The following is a 21,517-nucleotide window of genomic DNA, read 5'->3' on the forward strand; positions in this document are numbered from 1 at the left end:
TTGATAAGGACAGGATCTCTTGAGATGATTTCGGGGCTTAGCATCCCCATGGCCTGGTCCTTGACCAGGTCTTATCAAACCTCAACCAGGCTTATCAAAGATATATCATTATTCTTGAAGATTGTTTTAATTTGTATTTTGAATTAAAGCATATGAACAGTACTGTCTTTGCATTTATAGCTTCAGCAGGCAGGTGACTCCATTGGTTCATTACGTCATGAGTGAAAAAGCATTTCCTATAAGGTCTTCATGAGATAAGTCCTCTCATGTCTGGTTTGTAGTGTTGTTAGTCTTGTGGCCTTCAATCATTCCTGGTATGAGAGTCCACTTAGTTCTGGGATGATTTTTGTCACTGCACTGGAAGTTATCCAGACATGAACTTTTGAAAGAAGAAGTTTCCAATCTTGGTTACAGTAGTCCAGATGGGGGCATTTCATTGGAGTTGTGCAGCTTAATAACCATTTCTTTGACTTAAAGTCAAAGGTTCATTTGATTATTCCTAACACATGGTTAGCTATTTTTACTGTTGTTCTTACATGTTAAGCAACTTTCAATGGCTAAATTACAACTCACAGGTTCTTTTCTTTTTTAATCTGTTGCTGGTTGTGTTGCTGATTTGATAGTTATGGTGTTTATTATTATTATGCCTTTGATGTAAGAACTTTTATTTTTCAATCCTGAAAGACATTTGCCAGTCTTCTGATCATTTATTGAGTTGATGTAGCTTGTTTTGCAAGGCCTCAATACTGTAAGTGGGGGTACCACAGGGGGTCTATTTTGGGGCCAACCTTTTTTGTCATATATATATATATATATGGCATAGATGAGAATATTAGAAACCACTGCATCAAATTTGCAGATGACAAAGATTTATGGCAAAGAGGGAAATGCTAATGATGTTGTAGCCTTACAAAGAGATCTACATGAACTCCACAAATGGTCAGAAGACTGGCAAATGCTTTTTAATATCAACAAATGCAAGACCATCCATGTTGGGAACACCAACCTGCACACAACTACCTAATTAATAACATTACAGTACAGCAGATCATTGAAGAAAAGGACCTTGGAGTCAAAATCCACCATTCACTGAAAGTTGCACAACGGGTAGGAACAGCAGCTAAAAAAAAAAGATTACCAAACATTTGGCATAATCGTGACCAGACCACACACTAGAAATTGAAGAGACGACGACGTTTCGGTCCGTCCTGGACCATTCTCAAATCGATTGTGACCATTCTCACACAATCGACTTGAGAATGGTCCAGGACGGACCGAAACGTCGTCGTCTCTTCAATTTCTAGTGTGTGGTCTGGTCATCATACTTCAGCCACGTTATTGTGACTCATCGCCTGCATTTGGCATAATCAAGTGTACCTTCGATTTCAAAGAAAAGGAGGTAGTGATTCAATTGTATAAATCTCTGGTGTGCCCCCATTTGGATCTCATTTGGTGTGCCCCCACTGTACCCAAGCATGGAGACCTCATCTTCAGAAGGACACAGCTGCTCTGGAGAAAGTGCAACACTGAGCATAAAAATCACTCCAGAGTTAAGTCAACTCACGTACTGTATTAGGAATGGTTGAGTGCCTCAGGGCTAACAACACTACAAACCAGGCATGACAGGGCGGATCTCATTGAAATATTTAAAATACTGTACAGTACTGAACAAATTGGAGGATGTTGATCTGGAAAATTTCTTCAAAAGGTCAAATGTAGCACAAACAAGGAGCAATGGTTTCAAGCTTAACAAGCCACAATGTAAGATTGAGAACAGGAGATGCTTTTTCACCCACAGGGTTATAAACCCATGGTACTGCCTACCTGCCAAAGCCATCAATGCCAAAAACTCAGTTGGGTTTTAAAATACAGTACAGCTGGAAAAGATCATCAAAGCAAATGGGGAGACCTTCGACAAGGCACCGGCTTCCTGTCCTCATCGGGGTCACTAGTGTTAATGGCTTTCAGGTAAACTCGGGTATCGTTTTTGATTCCCATTTTGCCATAAATCTTTGTGTCATCTCCAAATATTATGATATGGATTGTGATTTTGTCATCATACAAAAGAGGGTTGGCTCTAAAATGGAATCTTGCAATAATTTATTCTACATTTTTCCAGTAAGAGTATCATCCATTTAGGATGACCCCCTGCCTTTTTATTTAAACAATTATTTTATCAATTCTAGTATTTTTACCATTTAACCTGTGTTTACAGTTTCTGTGCCAGTCTTTCATGTGGCACCTTACAACATGCTTTAGAGAAGTTTGTATACACTACATCTACTGAAAGTCCTTTGTCTGTGTAGTTGCTTACCGTTTCCAAATAGGCAGGTTTAATAGGCAGGATTTACTTTTTACAAACAAGTAATATTTACAGATAATAATAACTATGGAAGAATTCACCTGCTAGAGCCATTTAAATTAGAAATGCCATTAAGCTTAAAAATAGTTGAAAAACTCATTATAATAAATAGAGTTGACCCTTCACAAGTCATAGGCTCCCTTCCCCTTTCCCTCCCAGATTAATAATAACAACACAGTTTTACAATAACCACTAGGTAACTAATATCATATATATTTATATAAATTTGCATTCAAGGTGTCTTGCTGGATAATGATTTCAAGACGATATTTACTCATTCACATCAGTAGGAAGACAAAGAGAACATCAACATTTAAGGATGAATATGAAAGATAAGATAACTACAAAGTAAAGTATTAGTCTGTCATCAAGAAATCAACTTACTTTATGTGGCTTGTGTTCAGCGAGCTGTAGGAGTGTTGCAGAAACATCTGCAACAATATTTTCATGTGTCAACATAACACCCTTAGGATTACCAGTAGTACCAGATGTGTAGCAGATGGTGCATAGATCCTCTGGCTGCGGCGGCTGTTAAGAAACTTTAATATCATTCATGGTTTTATGATTTTAAGTCTGTTGAAAGAATCAGAAGTCAAGGATAAGATGGTATTGCACATGACATTTTACTCAGTAAAGAGCTACATCAAGTCTAATAGAGGACTGATGGTACGAGTGGCGTGATGGAGGAATTGTAATCCTTTCCCAGCTGATTATGTAAGTTGGTTTTGTGTATTCTAGCCGGTCAGCCGAGCGGACAGCACGCTGGACTTGTGATCCTGTGGTCCTGGGTTCGATCCCAGGCGCCGGCGAGAAACAATGGGCAGAGTTTCTTTCACCCTGTGCCCCTGTTACCTAGCAGTAAAATAGGTACCTGGGTGTTAGTCAGCTGTCACGGGCTGCTTCCTGGGGGTGGAGGCCTGGTCGAAGACCGGGCCGCGGGGACACTAAAAGCCCCGAAATCATCTCAAGATAACCAAGACTAAAGGAGCTCTTTACTGATCAAACATCATGGCTTGCCCTTCACTGATTCTTCATTATTAAGAAAATTTTTTGCTAAAGTCTCTGGGCCTCAATACTTTCTTTTGATAATTACAGTCACTGTACTGTAATTAAAAAAATATTGTGGGAAACCAATGCTCTTAAGCCATTATTTTAATTCTCTTAGACAATCATTACTTCAAATTGGAATAATAAATGTTGTGGTAATTTCTTAATTAACTTTAGAGAGATTTTATGAAAACATATGACTGTTCCCCCCAACAAATCAACTGTTCAAGTTCCTTTCTTCCTGTTTTAGCGAGATGTAGGACATGTCCTACAATGACATGTGACAAATACTTTGATATTTAATTTTAGTACCCAACAAATGTAAATAACAATGTTGTCACTAAACATAAATATAATACAAAATGGCCACAAAGTACTGTACTAAATTTTAATCCACTGTAAACTTACCAATTAGTCTCCTCCAATTTAAAAAATATATATACAAATATAATACATTAATGTGAAATAATGCAATACAGTAATTAACTAGATATCTATTTCAAGAGTGTTTTCTGTTATCTGTTATTGTATAGATAATATATATGATTAATCTATAACAGCACAGATGATCCCATATACTGTACACAGGTGTACATATATTTGAAAACCAATTAAAGTACTTTTAAGTCCAGCAAATTGTGTACTTGAGTTCAAGTCATCCAAAACCTAAGTTAAACACCAATTCACAGATTTATGCAAATTCATCTGAAAGGTCAAAGTCAACAATGTAAAATAACCATCTTAGCATGTCCATTGTAATATACGAAGATAATAATATTTTTTTGTATTAATATTAATGTAATAAACTCACCAACTCTGGAAGATCACTCGCAGCACCAAGAGTTTCAATTTCTTCGAAGAACTTGATAACAATTCCACATTTTTTTGCGAGATCAGCAGTTTCAGGACTGACGTCTTTGATAGCAACGAGAGTCTGGAGACATTTGGGTGGGTTCTGCAACAACTGGTTCATCTTGCTGTCATCCTGGCAAACCACCGTGTTGATCGAGGCTGTTGCAACGAGTTATCACAACAATTTTTAAATGAAGGTAATTACTGTACAGGGTGTATGTACTGTATATAAAAAGGGTACAAGAAATTTAAAATCTTAAGGTCATTTTATTATACAATATTATAATAACATGCTGAATGACGGAAAATATAAATATACAGTATATTTGAACTTTATAGGAATAAATATTGATTTTTATATGAAACAAGTATTTGTCTATATGTAGTAGACAGTAAGGCACAATAATATGGCTGAACATTAGACACCCTACCCACACATATCAAAAAGAAAATTATAACATTTTGGTCCATTCTGGATTATTACATGACTTGATAACAGTTAAGAACAACAAAATACAGTATTGTCATTTTTCTTTTCTTATGTGTGGGTTACTTAATTATTATTTTCTATGTATTTACCATGAAAATTCCTCACCTTGGTTTATAATAAAATTGCATGCCTCTGGTCCCAGTGTATCATATAGTGGCACAATGACCATAGACTGACAGTAGAGACCTTGTTCAGTGAGGATCCACTCTGGACAGTTCTGCGAGTAGATGCCGACAAAGGTCTCGGGTCCGGGGCTCAGACCACAAGCCACTAGACCAGCACCAAAGTTTTTTGCCCTTAAAAGTGCTTCATTGTAGTGCAGCCACTGGTAGGGCTTTCCAGGGCCCTCTCTTGCTCCCAGGCATGGGCCATTGTCTGCAGGCAAAGAACCATTCTTAGTTTTGTATAAACTATACATAGTTGTTGTTTGGGCAGTAATTAAAGAATTTAAAAAAAAAAAAAGGAGGTCCCAGGCATGGGCCATTGTCTGCAGGCGAAGAACCATTCTTAGTTTTGTATAAACTATACATAGTTGTTGTTTGGGCAGTAATTAAAGAATTGAAAAAAAAAAGGAGGTCCCAGGCATGGGCCATTGTCTGCAGGCGAAGAACCATTCTTAGTTTTGTATAAACTATACATACCCAGTAGTTGTTGTTTGGGCAGTAATTAAAGAATTTAAAAAAAAAAAGGAGGATGATGTCAGTGTCACATAGAGGCTTTATGACATATTTCTACCAGCACACGCCACATTTTAAAGTATATACCATTCCCACTTTGAAATAACCATAAGATCTTACCCTTCCTTTTAAGACACAGAGCAAACACAATCTGACAATGTCTTTTCCTTAAATGCTGGTGACATTTGCGTTGTTAAAAGTAAAAGCGCAATGGCAAATCAGCAGTGTCAAACATATGGTAGCAACTCTGCAATGTCAAGAGACATGGTGCTTACCTATTAGTGACTACAGGGGGAATGACATCTGCCTCCTTATGCCCCACTTCCTAGCCATTTATACCTGCATTAATTACCCCTCTCAATACTGAGTACTGTATTAACGTTTTTATCATATATTTTTTAAAAGTTGTGGATGGAGATGACTTTAACAACCTCTTCCTTCAATATATTCCACTTGCCGGAGGATCAGTGGATCCCGACCGACCACCACTGACCACATTAGTATTTTAACCACATTACCGACCGACCGACTGACCAACCACATTACACCGACCACCCATACTGGGAACACAAACTTTCTTACAACTCTTCAACACAATTACTTATCCGGCTTTAACTGATGTCCCCTTGTCCTGCCTCCTTTTAATTTAAATAGGCTTCCAATATTCACCTTATCCATTCCCATCAAGACTTTGTATGTCTTAAACATATTCCCTCTGTTTCCTTTCCCCTTTAAGGTTGTGAGGGGTTAGTTCTCTCAACCTATCATAGAAACAGCTCTTCAGTGCCAAACACAGTGCCAGCTCTTCAGTGCCAAACACAGTGCCAGCTCTACACTGCTAAGACACTCAGTGCCAGCTCTACACTGCTAAGACACATTGGAACTGTCAATGGCAGCTCTACTGTTCAGTACCATGACAGGGTGGCACCTCTACAGACACAGTGCCAAGAGCTTGTGTCCATATGCTTCTGTTCTTTATACTTGATACAGATTGATTGATGAAGATTAAGCCACCCAAGAGGTGGCACGGGCATGAATAGCCCGTAAGTGGTGGCCCTTTCGAGCCATTACCAGTATCAAAAGATGATACTGGAGATCTGTGGAGGCGCGACTGCACCCTGCGTGACGGGAGATGTCTCCCGGACCAAGTGGTGACCAAATGGTGATACTTGATACAGTATAATGACTGACTTAAATACTGGTCATGTGGTTGTGGTTGCCACAGACAGCATCACAACATGACACATTATCTTAATATCACAACATGTACATGACACTTTATCTTAACATATTCTTAACAATGCTATTAACTATCTTCTCTCACATCCTTCAGCCTTTATTACTCTTAAAATCCTTTATTACTCTTAATCAGTTATTACTCTGTCATCCTTTATTACTCTTAAAATTCAATTGAATTGTTTATGCTGTTAATATGACTTTCTCCTAAGTAAATAATAATCAGTACTGTAATTTGGTGTAAACTCAATTATAGATGTAAAACACTTACATTTTACATCTATAAAGTTTTTTATAGATGTAAAGTTTTTTTTACTTTAAATTTGGATTGTGTAATTGTTAGTGGGTTTATGTTCACATGTGAGCAGTTGGCATTCTTGCCAACTGGCCGAGCCGGGCTTTGGGAGTAGAAAAACTCCCAGAACCCCATTAAGCAGGTATCAAGCAGGTTGCCCAGATCAACTGCACACCACAGTAGTCCAAGTTTAAAGTAATCTTAGACAAGTACTAACAAAGGGATTATCTTCTATGTATTAGATTTAAAACCCTAGATGCCAAGTATCAGGATGCCAGGCAGCACGATGCCAGGCATATTTTCGTTTTTTCCATAGCACAGGGGCTGAAATTTATTTTCAGTAAAATCGTGTTATTATCTGTGGCCCATTGAAAGACTTGATTTACATCTGATAGGATGTTTGCCATGTCCTCTATATTATCTGTGGCCCATTGAAAGACTTGATTTACATCAGATAGGATGTTTGCTATGTCCTCTATATTGTCTTCCTAAGAATACCTTGATTTCTGACAATGGCTTGTTTTGATATTTTTCTTTTGGATTGATCCCCGATTCCCAAAGTTTCTCTTGTCTCGCATAGCGAGGCAGATTCAGATCCGTCAATATTGAAAATTCTAGTGGCATCTGCAAATGATGATACAGTACTATAGTTTGTACAGTATCCTAGTCTATGTCTGATATCAGAATAAGAAAAGTACCGGAACAAGTTCGGTACCCTAGGGGACTATGCTTTTCATGGTGGATGATCAGGATTTTACTGTGTTGACTATTACAGTCTGCATTCTGTTAATTAGGAATTTAAAGATTTTGAGCTACGTACTTTTGAGCACATTTTGTGCACAATAACACTATGGTCACATTTATCGAAAGCTTTTGCAAAGTTTGTGTATATTACATCTGCGTTTTACCTGTCTTTTATGGAACCTAATGCCATGTCAAAGTGATCCAGCATTTGTGAGAGGCAAGAGTGCCCTATTCTGAATCTGTGTTGCCCAGGGTAATGTAGACTTTATGATTCTATGTGATTTGTAATCTAAATTCTTAGCACTCTTTCAAAGATTTGTGTGTATAAAGTTACAGCTATTGGTATATAATTTTTTGTAGCTACTTTACTACTTCCTATGTGAAGTGTCGTAATCTCTGCTGTTTTAAGTACTGTATGTCAGGGATGACACCAGTATCTAGGCTGTCTCCAAAAACTTTTTATGGCCTGTGAAAGTGGTGATTTGCACTTCTTGATGAATATAAAATTCCAGGAGTCTGGGCCTGGTGCAGAGTGCATGGGCATGGCTATAGTTACTTCAAAGTCCAGTGAGGTTAGCGGCAGTCTATGGTTACTTCAAAGTCTAGTGAGGTTAGCGGCAGTCTATGGTTACTTCAAAGTCTAGCGAGGTTAGTGTGATATCTGATATGTGGTTTGATATTGGTGTCACAGTCATTAAGAATTCATTTGGATCATTAATCTTCAATGTGTTCATGGGTTCACTGAAAACTGAATCCTACCAAAGTCTCAGTACAGTATTTCACTAATTTCTTTGTTGTCATCTATGAAAGTTCCATCACCCTTGTGCAGGGATTCAATGCTGGATGCCTGAATTGTTCTTGAATGCCACTTTGGGAGTTCTTCTACTCCCCAAGTCTGGCTTAGGGCCAGGCTTGACTTGTGAGAGCTTGGCCCAAGAGGCTGTTGCTTGGAGCGGCCCGCAGGCCCACATAACCACCACAGTCCAGTTGATCCGGTACTTCCTGAAGAAAACTTTCCAGTTTTCTCTTGAAGGTGTCCATGTTTGTTCCGGCAATATTTCTTATACCTGTACTCGCTGGGAGGATGCTGGACAACCGTGGACCTCTGGTGTTTATACAGTATTCTCTGATTATGCCTAGGCACCAAAAACTATGCAGTTTTTTATAGTTTTTGCATATGAGAAAAATTATTTTGGATTCCTCTCAATATCACTTATGGCTTTTTGCTCTTTTGGATTTTATGTTTTATTTATTTATTTATTATTTTTTTTTTATTATGCATATACAGTACAAGAATGTACATAAGGAATGTGAGGATACAATTATGGTAATTACAGTCTTGTAAAGCCACTAGCACGCGCAGCGTTTCGGGCAGGTGATTCTTGCAGCCTGAGCTCGATCATTTCTACAATATTACCCTACATAGATAGCCTTCCTCATCATTGTTGAGATAGAGTGGAGCATTTGAGATGTTCTGCTATTTGTTTTCTTTGCCTATAGAGGGAACGCTGTTCTTGTTCCAGTTTACATCTTATTCTTTTTTTCTTAGAGGTATGTACCTTTTACATATTTCTAGTGCTACTGTACCTATTTTCTTGAAGCACTAATTTAGGTTTCCATTATCTACTTGTTCTTTCCAACATATTTTTGTAAGGTCTTGGTTTCTTCGTTCACAGTTAATCAGTTTGTTATTAAAACCAAATTTGCTGAATTCTCCTCCTCTTATATTTGAGATTGGCTGCGCAGGTCTATTGCCCCATGCTTGTCTGAACTTCGATTGGGTTGTGATCTGAGTGCCAAGTAGTACTGTATTTATAATCATAATATCCCTAATCTTAATTGTTACATATATAAATTAAAATCTATTTAATGCACAATAACTACCACTTACAGGATGAGTATGGGGGTGCACAATATATTATCACCCACAGAATGAGTATGGGGGTGCATGAGTATGGGGTGTGCTCACTCACAGGAAGAGTATGGGGGTGCACAACAAATTACTGCTCATAGGAAGAGTATGGGGTATACAACAAACTACTACTAATAGCATGAGTATGGGGTGCACAATAATATTGTCACTTTCATTCCATTTCTTGTGTTGCTTGGGTTACTCTAGTACTCTGTCCACAGTGTTCACATGCAATAAGGCTAAACAGCCCTCTCCATGAGGGTGAGAGGTAGGGACTTACTGGACTCCCTGACGCCTCGGCGGAAGACATCGTAGAGTGTCCGGGTGTCCTCGTACAGAAACTTCATAAACTTCCCCTCCCGCGCCTCCTTCGTTAGTCTGGAGACCCGAATAAGTTCTGTACCCTGTGGGAGAAAAGGAAGGTGGTGATAATCGTGCTCTGGAGACCAGCTCATTTATAATGCAATTTAAGGAAAGTGTAGTTATTCCGCACACTGCAGAACAATATATTCGTGCTCTGGAGACCAGCTCATTAATAATGCAAACTAAGGAAAGTGTGGTTATTCCGCACACTGCAGAACAATGTTTTTTATCCTTGTTGGAAATGAATGAATGAATGTGTGTGTGAATACTCACCTATTTGTGCCTGCAGGATTGAGCTCTAGCTATCGGACCCTGTTTTTCTATCCCGTTGGTTGTCTAGTGCAATGACTCCTGACCTATTTAGCTATCATACCTGCTTTTAAAGTTATGAATGGAGTTACCCACTACAACCTGCTCCTTTAGGTCATGCCATTTACTCACTAACTTTTACACTAAAGGAAAACTTTCTAACATCTCTATACACATCTGAGTCTCAAGCCTCCATCCATGCCCCTTGTTCTGTTGATATTCACTGTAAAAAATTTCTGTTTCCACCCTGTCAATCCCTCTTAAGTATGTTATACGTTTATATCATGTCGCCCTCCCCCTCTCCCTTTCCTTTCTAATGTCGTCAGGTTTAATTCCTTCAGTCTGTCTTTGTACCTCATCACTCGCAGCTCTGGGTTGAGTCTCGTTACATACGTCTACACTTTTTTAAGCTTTCTTATATGTGTTTTAAGATGGGGGCTCCACGATGGGGTGGCATACTCTAAGACTGGCCTCACATAGGCAGTATATAGTGATCTAAAAGCCTCCTTATTCAAGTTTTTGAAGGATGTTCTAACTTTTGCCTGCGTAGAGTATGTGGCTGATGGTATTCTTTTTATACAAGCCTCTGGAGTTAGGTTCGGTGTTATGTCCACTCCCAGATCCTTTTCTTTAGTCGCTATAGGGAGATACTTTCCCTTCATCATGTATCGCCCTTTAGGTCTCCTGGCTCCTGATCCCATTTCCATCACCTTACACTTGCTGGTGTTGAACTCTAGCATCCATTTCTCGGACAAGCTCTGCAACCTGTTCAAGTCATCCTGGAGAATCTTACACTCATCTGTCTCAGCCATCCTTATTAGTTTTACGTTATCTGCAAAAATTGACATATAAAACTCAACTCTTTCAGTCAAGTCGTTTATATAAATGAGGAATAGTGTGGAACCCAGCATCGATCCTTGAGGCACCTCTTGTTACTCTACACCAGTCCAACTCCTCGCCCCTCAATGTCACTCTCTGACACCTGTCCGTTAGGTAATTCCTTACCCATGTTAATGCATTGCCGCCTACTCCTGCCTGCCTCTCAAGTTTGTATAGTAACCTCCTATGTGATACCGTATCAAAGGCTTTTTGGCAGTGCAGAAATATGCGATCTGCCCAGCCTTCTCTGTCTTGCCTTATTTTCATTACCTTATCATAAAACTCCAGGAGGTTTGACAGGCATGATTTTCCTTCTCTAAAGCCGTATTGATGTTTACTTATAAACCCAATTCTTACTAGGTGTTCAACTAGTCTTAGCCTTATAATTCTTTCAAGTAAGGATGCTTGTGAGTGACACTGGTCTGTAGTTAGATGCTTCTTCTCTATTTTCTTTTTTGTAGATTGACACCACATTAGCCTTCTTCCAGCAGCTGGGCGATACCCCCCTTGTAAGGGACTCATTAAAGATTAGGGCTATTGGTATGCTGAGGGCTTGTGCTGCTTCTTTTAACAGCCATGGTGATACTCTATCAGGCCCAGTAGCTTTAGCTACATCTAGTGATACTATTTGTATTCTTACTTCCTCTGCTGTTACCTCAATATTTAGAAGTTTCTCTTTGGGGGCTGCTTCCTTATCTAGCTCTGGGAGCTGTTCAGGCCCCATGGAATCTGTCATTGAGCTCCTCACAAATTTCTTTATCATTTTCTGTATATTAGCCTCCTCTTTTTTGTAACCTGGTCATTTGGTCATTCACTGTCATTTTCCTTCTTATATGGTTATGTTGTAGTTTCGGTTGTCTCTTTGCTTTGGAGGCAATGTCATTTTTATAGTTTTTTCTGTCAATCTTATGTTTATGTAGCCATTCCTAGCCTCTGTTACATCTATTCCAATTTACCTCTGTCCTCTGCCTTCTGTATTTCCTCCACTCCCTCCTGCTTCTTTATTTTGCCTCCTGGCAAAATGTCTACTGAACCACATGTTATTATATGTCCTCCTACTTTTTTCCCTTAGTACTGGTATGGATCTCTCTTCTGCCTCTTTGCACTTCAGTTTTACTTGGTCCATCATGTGTGTGTACTCACCTATTTGTGCCTGCAGTCTCGAGCACTGGCTCTTGGATCCTGCCTTTCTAGCCTTTGGTTGTTTAAAGCAATGACTCCTGTCCTACTTCTGTATCATACCTAGTTTTAAAGCTATGAATAGTGTTTGCTTCCACAATGTGCTCCTTTAGTTCATTCTATTTCCCCACTACTCTCACGCTAAATGAAAACTTTGTAACATCTCTGTGACTTATCCGATTTTCCAGCTCCATCCATGTCCCCTTGTTCTGTTGGAATTCAGAGTAAAGAAATGTCTATTTCCACTCTGTAAATCTTGGGTGTGTGTGTGTGTGTGTGTGTGTGTGTGTGTGTGTGTGTGTGTGTGTGTGTGTGTGTGTGTGTGTGTGTGTGTGTGTGTGTGTGTGTGTGTGTATACAGTATATATTCATTCATTTGCAACTACAATAAAAAACATTGATTTGCAATGTGCAGAATAACCACGACGAATCCATACACCCGTCTGAAGATGTACTGATCAATACGAAAGTACTTAAAGAATTTCCCGTCTCATTTTCCTTCGAGGTCAGACACTCTTATATATATATATATATATATATATATATATATATATATATATATATATATATATATATATATATATATTATATATATATATATATATATATATATATATATATATATATATATATATATATATATATATATATAACAGACACATACACAGAGTGGTGCCTCGTGGATAACACACAATATATACTTGAGTTTAAATAAACAAATGAATACGTTGTTAATACAGTATCTATCCTGCAATGGACTCTGTTACCCCAGTATTACACCCCAGTATTACACTCCAGTATTATCTCAATATTACACCCCAGTATTACCCCCAGTACTACACTCCAGTATTACCTCAGTATTACCCCCAGTATTACCCCCATTACTACCCAAGTATTACCCCCAGTACTACCCCCAGTACTACCCCCAGTACTACCCCCAGTACTACCCCCAGTATTACCTCCAGTACTACCCAAGTATTACCCCCAGTACTACCCCCAGTACTACCCCCAGTATTACCCCCAGTACTACCCCCAGTACTACCCCCAGTATTACCCCCAGTACTACCCAAGTATTACCCCCAGTACTACCCCCAGTACTACCACCAGTATTACCACCAGTACTACCCCCCAGTACTACCACCAGTATTACCACCAGTACTACCCCCCCAGTACTACCACCAGTACTACCCCCAGTACTACCCCCAGTACTACAGTACCCCTAGTAGTACCACCAGTACTACCCCCAGTACTACCACCAGTACTACCCCCAGTACTACCCCCAGTACTACAGTACCCCTAGTAGTACCACCAGTACTACCCCCAGTACTACCACCAGTACTACCCCCAGTACTACAGTACCCCCAGTACTACCCCCAGTACTACAGTACCCCCAGTACTACCACCAGTACTACCCCCAGTACTACAGTACCCCCAGTACTACCACCAGTACTACCCCCAGTACTACCCCCAGTACTACAGTACCCCCAGTACTACCACCAGTACTACCCCCAGTACTACAGTACCCCCAGTACTACCCACCAGTACTACCCCCAGTACTACCACCAGTACTACCCCCAGTACTACAGTACCCCCAGTACTACCACCAGTACTACCCCCCAGTACTACCCCCAGTACTACCCTCCAGAGACTGGTGATCTGTTTCAGTAATGTTAGTGTAATATATTCTCCGGCAACATTAGGTGCGGCAAGTGATATCTGGGGCCAGATTCACAAAAGCACTTACGAACGTGTACATCTTACCTCAATCTTTGACGGCTTTGGTTACATTTATTAAACAGTTTACAAGCATGAAAACTTGCCAGTCAACTGTTGTTATTGTTATAAACAGCCTCCTGGTGCTTCCGAGCTCATTAACTGTTTAATAATTGTAAACAAACCCGCCAAAGATTGAGAAAAGATGTACAGGTTCGTAAGTGTTTGCGTAACAGCTTCGTGAATCTGGCCCCTGGCCCCCACATACCTCAGGCTAGGGCATGTGTTCCGGGCGAGGACCAACATAGCGGCAATTGGCATCACATACTGCTGTATGAACTGCAACATGGCTCTTTTGTCTCTTTACCCCACAGTAACTAGCACATATGTGGCAGATCCACCACCCTGGTGGCTGATAGTGGTGGATAGGAGAGTGGTGGTGGTGATGGTGATAATGGTGATGGTGGTGGTGGTACTCACCTAGTTGTGCTTGCGGGGGTTGAGCTCTGGCTCTTTGGTCCCGCCTCTCAACTGTCAATCAACAGGTGTACAGGTTCCTGAGCCTATTGGGCTCTATCATATCTACACTTGAAACTGTGTATGGAGTCAGCCTCCACCACATTGCTTCCTAATGCATTCCATTTGTCAACCACTCTGACACTAAAAAAGTTCTTTCTAATATCTCTGTGGCTCATTTGGGCACTCAGTTTCCACCTGTGTCCCCTAGTGCGTGTGCCCCTTGTGTTAAATAGCCTGTCTTTATCAACCCTGTCGATTCCCTTGAGAATCTTGAATGTGGTGATCATGTCCCCCCTAACTGTTCTGTCTTCCAACGAAGTGAGGTTCAATTCCCGTAGTCTCTCCTCGTAGCTCATACCTCTCAGCTCGGGTACTAGTCTGGTGGCAAACCTTTGAACCTGGTAGTGATGGTGGTAGTGGTGGGGATGGTGGTGGTGGTGGTGGTAGTGGTGGTGGTAGTGGTGGTGGTAGTGATGGTGGTGGTGGTGGTGGTAATGGTGATGGTGATGGTGATGGTGGTGGTGGTGATGGTGGTGGTGGTGGTGGTGGTGGTGGTGGTGGTGGTGGTGGTGGTTGTGGTGGTGGTGATGGTGGTAGTGGTAGTGGTGGTGGTTAAGGGCCTGCCTGGATAAGAGCCAGGTAAACATTGACATAAGTTGTCCTTAATTCTTCACGTGTTATATTTTATCCAAAACCTAAATTAAACTGCAAATTCTGGCGGTGTGACTCAGCCTTGCCAGGAGCTGTGGGCAGGAGCCAACCACATCTACTGCTCGTCTACCAGTATAACCACATCTACTCCTCGTCTACCAGTATAACCACATCTACTGCTCGTCTACCAGTATAACCACATCTACTCCTCGTCTACCAGTATAACCACATCTACTGCTCGTCTACCAGTATAACCACATCTACTGCTCGTCTACCAGTATAACCACATCTACTGCTCGTCTACCAGTATAACCACATCTACTGCTCGTCTACCAGTATAACCACATCTACTCCTCGTCTACCAGTATAACCACATCTACTCCTCGTCTACCAGTATAACCACATCTACTCCTCGTCTACCAGTATAACCACATCTGCTCGTCTACCAGTATAACCACATCTACTGCTCGTCTACCAGTATAACCACATCTACTGCTCGTCTACCAGTATAACCACATCTACTGCTCGTCTACCAGTATAACCACATCTACTCCTCGTCTACCAGTATAACCACATCTACTCCTCGTCTACCAGTATAACCACATCTACTCCTCGTCTACCAGTATAACCACATCTACTGCTCGTCTACCAGTATAACCACATCTACTCCTCGTCTACCAGTATAACCACATCTACTGCTCGTCTACCAGTATAACCACATCTACTGCTCGTCTACCAGTATAACCACATCTACTGCTCGTCTACCAGTATAACCACATCTACTGCTCGTCTACCAGTATAACCACATCTACTCCTCGTCTACCAGTATAACATCTACTGCTCGTCTACCAGTATAACCACATCTACTCGTCTACCAGTATAACCACATCTACTCGTCGTCCGCCCTGCATTCTACCTTGATGGGGTTCTGGGAGTTCTTCTACTCCCCCAAGCCCGGCCCGAGGCCAGGCTTGACTTGTGAGAGTTTGGTCCACCAGGCTGTTGCTTGGAGCGGCCCGCAGGCCAGGCTTGACTTGTGAGAGTTTGGTCCACCAGGCTGTTGCTTGGAGCGGCCCGCAGGCCAGGCTTGACTTGTGAGAGTTTGGTCCACCAGGCTGTTGCTTGGAGCGGCCCGCAGGCCCACATACCCACCACAGCCCGGTTGGTCCAGCACTCCATGAAGAAAACTATCTAGTTTCCTCTTGAAGATGTCCACGGTTGTTCCGGCAATATTTCTTATGCTCGCTGGGAGGACGTTGAACAACCGCGGACCTCTGATGTTTATACAGTGTTCTCTGATTGTGCCTATGGCACCTCTGCTCTTCACTGGACCTCTGATGTTTATACAGTGTTCTCTGATTGTGCCTATGGCACCTCTGCTCTTCACTGGTTCTATTCTGCATTTTCTTCCATATCGTTCACTCCAGTACGTTGTTATTTTACTGTGTAGATTAGGGACCTGGTCCTCCAGTATTTTCCAGGTGTATATTATTTGGTATCTCTCTCGTCTCCTTTCTAGTGAGTACATTTGGAGAGCTTTGAGACGATCCCAATAATTTAGGTGCTTTATCTCGTCTATGCGTGCCGTATATGTTCTCTGTATTCCCTCTATTTCAGCAATCTCTCCTGCTCTGAAGGGGGAAGTGAGTACTGAGCAGTACTCAGGACGGGACAACACAAGTGACTTGAAGAGTACAACCATTGTGATGGGATCCCTGGATTTGAAGGTTCTCGTAATCCATCCGATCATTTTTCTGACTGACGCAATATTTGCTTGGTTATGCTCCCTAAACGTTAGGTCTTCTAGTTCCTCAAACTTCCACTCTCCCTCCATGTATGTTTCCTTTCTTTCCATTTCACTTGCATTCTACTGGAAATATTTCATACGAACAAATCCACAAGGGCCGTGACGAGGATTCGAACCTGCGTCCGGGAGCATCCCAGACACTGCCTTAATCGACTGAGCTACGACAGGGTTAATCCCTTGTGGATTTGTTCATTTGATGCATCACGTTAGTGTGATCTCTGTGTGTGTGTATTGCATCCCAGACACTGCCTTAATCGACTGAGCTACGACAGGGTTAATCCCTTGTGGATTTGTTCATTTGATGCATCATGTTAGTGTGATCTCTGTGTGTGTGTATTTTATACGAGATCACATCATTTATCTATTTCCACTTTTTATATTATATCAGGTTCTTGTTCACTAACCCAATACTTTATTTCCTCTGGGGCCGGGCTTGGGAAGTAGAAGAACTCCCAGAACGCCACCTGGATTGTACCTGGATTGTACAATCCAGGTACAATCCAGCATTAGTGTACCCTATCTTGGGAGACTTCTTGGACACACTGTTTCCAGAATTCTAGAAACACATATATATTTCTAGTGATGATTGTAAGCGAGAGATGAGCACAAGTCAACGATTTATGGTTGTGAAGTACAACTTCACAACCATAAATGTTTGGTAATCTTTCCTCGTAGCTCATACCTCTCAGCTCGGGGATGAGTCTAGTGGCATAACTCAAGATTTTTTAATTTTGTTTTGTGTTTGACTAGATATGGACTTCATGCTGGAGCCGCATACTCCAGGATTGGTCTGACATGAGGTATACAAGGGTCTGAATGATTCCTTACACAAGTTTCTGAAGGCAGTTCTTATATTTACCAGCCTTGCATATGCCGCTGATGTGTGTGTGTGTGTGTGTTTTAAACAAGCTCACAGAAGACAGCAGAAGTGCGATAATTAGCATATAGTGTACGAAGATTCTGGCTGACTCCTCCAACATAGTCTCAACCTATTTAGCGTGTTGGAACTCTCGACACAGTCCCTGCGTCACGTGTACAATCACTGCGTCACGCGTACAGTCATTGTGTTACGCATACACTCCCTGCGTCAGGCGTACAGTCCCTGCATCAGGCGTACAGTCCCTGCGTCAGGCGTACAGTCCCTGCGTCAGGCGTACAGTCCCTGCGTCAGGCGTACAGTCCCTGCGTCAGGCGTACAGTCCCTGCGTCAGGCGTACAGTCCCTGCGTCAGGCGTACAGTCCCTGCGTCAGGCGTACAGTCCCTGCGTCACGCGTACAGTCCATGCGTCATGCGTACAGTCCATGCGTCACGCGTACAGTCCCTGCGTCACGCGTACACTCCCTGCGTCACGCGTACAGTCCCTGCGTCACGCGTACACTCCCTGCGTCACGCGTACAGTCCCTGCGTCACGCGTACACTCCCTGCGTCACGCGTACACTCCCTGCGTCACGCGTACACTCCCTGCATCACGCGTACAGTCCATGCGTCACGCGTACACTCCCTGCGTCACGCGTACACTCCCTGCGTCACGCGTACACTCCCTGCGTCAGATGTGCCCCCGCGTTTTGTGTGAAGGTTATTATTAGTAATGTGATAAGTGGGCGTGCGGGCGTACCTGGCACGCCATAGGCTGTCACCGTGGACCACACGCCCACACCACCACCACCACGAGGGACTCATCATCAACACTACTTGAAATGAAAAAGATGACATGCCATATATTCCCTCTGACGCGATGGGCTGATCAGCCTCACAGTCTGACATGACTTGGTCAGTCATTGCATATGGCATGAATTCAAATCTCAAGACTCACCAGTACTCAGCCCTGAGTACTATTCCCTCGTCCACCTAACTCATGAATCAAAATTAATAAAAAAAAGTACAATGAGCTGGGCCAGATTCACGAAAGCACTTACGCAAGCACTTACGAACCTGGGGCCAGATTCACGAAAGCACTTACGCAAGTACTTACGAACGTGTACATCTTTCCTCAATCTTTGACGGCTTTGGTTACATTTATTAAACAGTTTACAAGCATGAAAACTTGCCAATCAACTGTTGTTATTGTTATAAACAGCCTCCTGGTGCTTCCGAGCTCATTAACTGTTTAATAATTGTAAACAAAGCCGCCAAAGATTGAGAAAAGATGTACAGGTTCGTAAGTGCTTGTGTAACTGCTTCGTGAATCTGGTGTCTAACGGCACGTAAGTGTACAGTTACGCAGGGAAAAGTCTGCAATACTGTGCAAGGTAGCACGGCATGACAGCTGGTCACATGTTGACCAGCTGGTGTTCCCCCTTGTGACGGCGGTCGTGTGAGCAGCAGCTGGTGTTGCTGTCCCTGGCGAGGGGGTCCAGGTGGTGCAGCAGCCCCTGGCGAGAGGGGACACCACGTGAGGGGAAGCCGAGGGAACAACGTGAGGGGAAGCCACGTAGTGTCCCTGGTGAGCGAGAGAGGACACGTGATGCTGGCTCTCTGACAACACAATCTCACACGCATTCTTTCCTCTCTTCAGCGGGAAAGTGTTGGCGAGAGGAAATATCATATATACAACACAAGAGAAGTTAAGACCAAATAATATACACTCGATAAAACATAGTGTAAGACCCATACACTGCCCTCAACACTGTGTTGGTTACTGGTACACTGTCCTCAACACTGTGTTGGTCACTGGTACACTGTCCTCAACACTGTGTTGGTCACTGGTACACTGTCCTCAACACTGTGTTGGTCACTGGTACACTGTCCTCAACACTGTGTTGGTCACTGGTACACTGTCCTCAACACTGTGCTGGTCACTAATGCTACAGTGCTGTGGAGGACAGGGTGTACACTGTCCTCTACACTGTGTTGGTCACTGCTGCTACAGTGCTGTGGAGGACAGGGTGTACACTGTCCTCAACACTGTGCTGGTCACTGGTACACTGTCCCCAACACTGTGCTGGTCACTACTGCTACAGTGCTGTGGAGGACAGGGTGTACACTGTCCTCAACACTGTGCTGGTCACTGGTACACTGTCCTCAACACTGTGCTGGTCACTACTGCTACAGTGCTGTGGAGGACAGGGTGTACACTGTCCTCAACACTGTGCTGGTCACTGGTACACTGTCCTCAACACTGTGCTGGTCACTACTGCTACAGTGCTGTGGAGGACAGGGTGTACACTGTCTTCAACACTGTGTTGGTCACTGGTACACTGTCCCCAACACTGTGCTGGTCACTACTGCTACAGTGCTGTGGAGGACAGGGTGTACACTGTCCTCAACACTGTGTTGGTCACTGCTACACTGTCCTCAACACTGTGCTGGTCACTAATGCTACAGTGCTGTGGAGGACAGGGTGTACACTGTCCTCTACACTGTGTTGGTCACTGGTACACTGTCCTCAACACTGTGCTGGTCACTACTGCTACAGTGCTGTGGAGGACAGGGTGTACACTGTCCTCAACACTGTGTTGGTCACTGGTACACTGTCCCCAACACTGCGCTGGTCACTGCTACACTGTGTTGGTCACTGGTACACTGTCCTCAACACTGTGCTGGTCACTACTGCTACAGTGCTGTGGAGGACAGGGTGTACACTGTCCTCAACACTGTGTTGGTCACTGGTACACTGTCCCCAACACTGTGCTGGTCACTGCTACACTGTGTTGGTCACTGCTACACTGTCCTCCACACTGTGTTGGTCACTACTGCTACAGTGCTGTGGAGGACAGGGTGTACACTGTCCTCTACACTGTGCTGGTCACTACTGCTACAGTGCTGTGGAGGACAGGGTGTACACTGTCCTCTACACTGTGTTGGTCACTAATGCTACAGTGCTGTGGAGGACAGGGTGTACACTGTCCTCTACACTGTGTTGGTCACTGGTACACTGTCCCCAACACTGTGCTGGTCACTACTGCTACAGTGCTGTGGAGGACAGGGTGTACACTGTCCTCTACACTGTGTTGGTCACTAATGCTACAGTGCTGTGGAGGACAGGGTGTACACTGTCCTCTACACTGTGTTGGTCACTGGTACACTGTCCCCAACACTGCGCTGGTCACTGCTACACTGTGTTGGTCACTGCTACACTGTCCTCCACACTGTGTTGGTCACTGGTACACTGTCCCCAACACTGTGCTGGTCACTAATGCTACAGTGCTGTGGAGGACAGGGTGTACACTGTCCTCTACACTGTGCTGGTCACTAATGCTACAGTGCTGTGGAGGACAGGGTGTACACTGTCCTCTACACTGTGTTGGTCACTGGTACACTGTCCCCAACACTGTGCTGGTCACTGCTACACTGTGTTGGTCACTGCTACACTGTCCTCCACACTGTGTTGGTCACTACTGCTACAGTGCTGTGGAGGACAGGGTGTACACTGTCCTCTACACTGTGTTGGTCACTGGTACACTGTCCCCAACACTGCGCTGGTCACTGCTACATTGTGTTGGTCACTGCTACACTGTGTTGGTCACTGCTACACTGTCCTCC

General features: G+C 42.9%; 1 protein-coding gene across 6 annotated transcripts in view; it reads right to left on the reverse strand.

The window, feature by feature from the left end:
- The window catches only part of LOC123746677 (long-chain-fatty-acid--CoA ligase 1), a 100,203-nt gene that overhangs the window by 17,935 nt on the left and 60,751 nt on the right, over positions 1-21,517 (reverse strand). For all 6 annotated transcript variants that reach the window (XM_045728346.2, XM_045728344.2, XM_045728345.2 and 3 more), the window contains 4 exons: positions 9,896-10,019; positions 4,857-5,126; positions 4,221-4,420; positions 2,747-2,890 (listed from right to left, as the gene is read on the reverse strand). In XM_045728346.2, coding sequence (XP_045584302.1) covers positions 2,747-2,890; positions 4,221-4,420; positions 4,857-5,126; positions 9,896-10,019 — 738 coding nt within the window. The remainder of the gene's footprint in view (positions 1-2,746; positions 2,891-4,220; positions 4,421-4,856; positions 5,127-9,895; positions 10,020-21,517) is intronic.

The sequence above is a fragment of the Procambarus clarkii genome, chromosome 85, assembly GCF_040958095.1.
Source record: "Procambarus clarkii isolate CNS0578487 chromosome 85, FALCON_Pclarkii_2.0, whole genome shotgun sequence".
In the NCBI taxonomy this organism is placed as follows: Eukaryota; Metazoa; Arthropoda; class Malacostraca; order Decapoda; family Cambaridae; genus Procambarus; species Procambarus clarkii.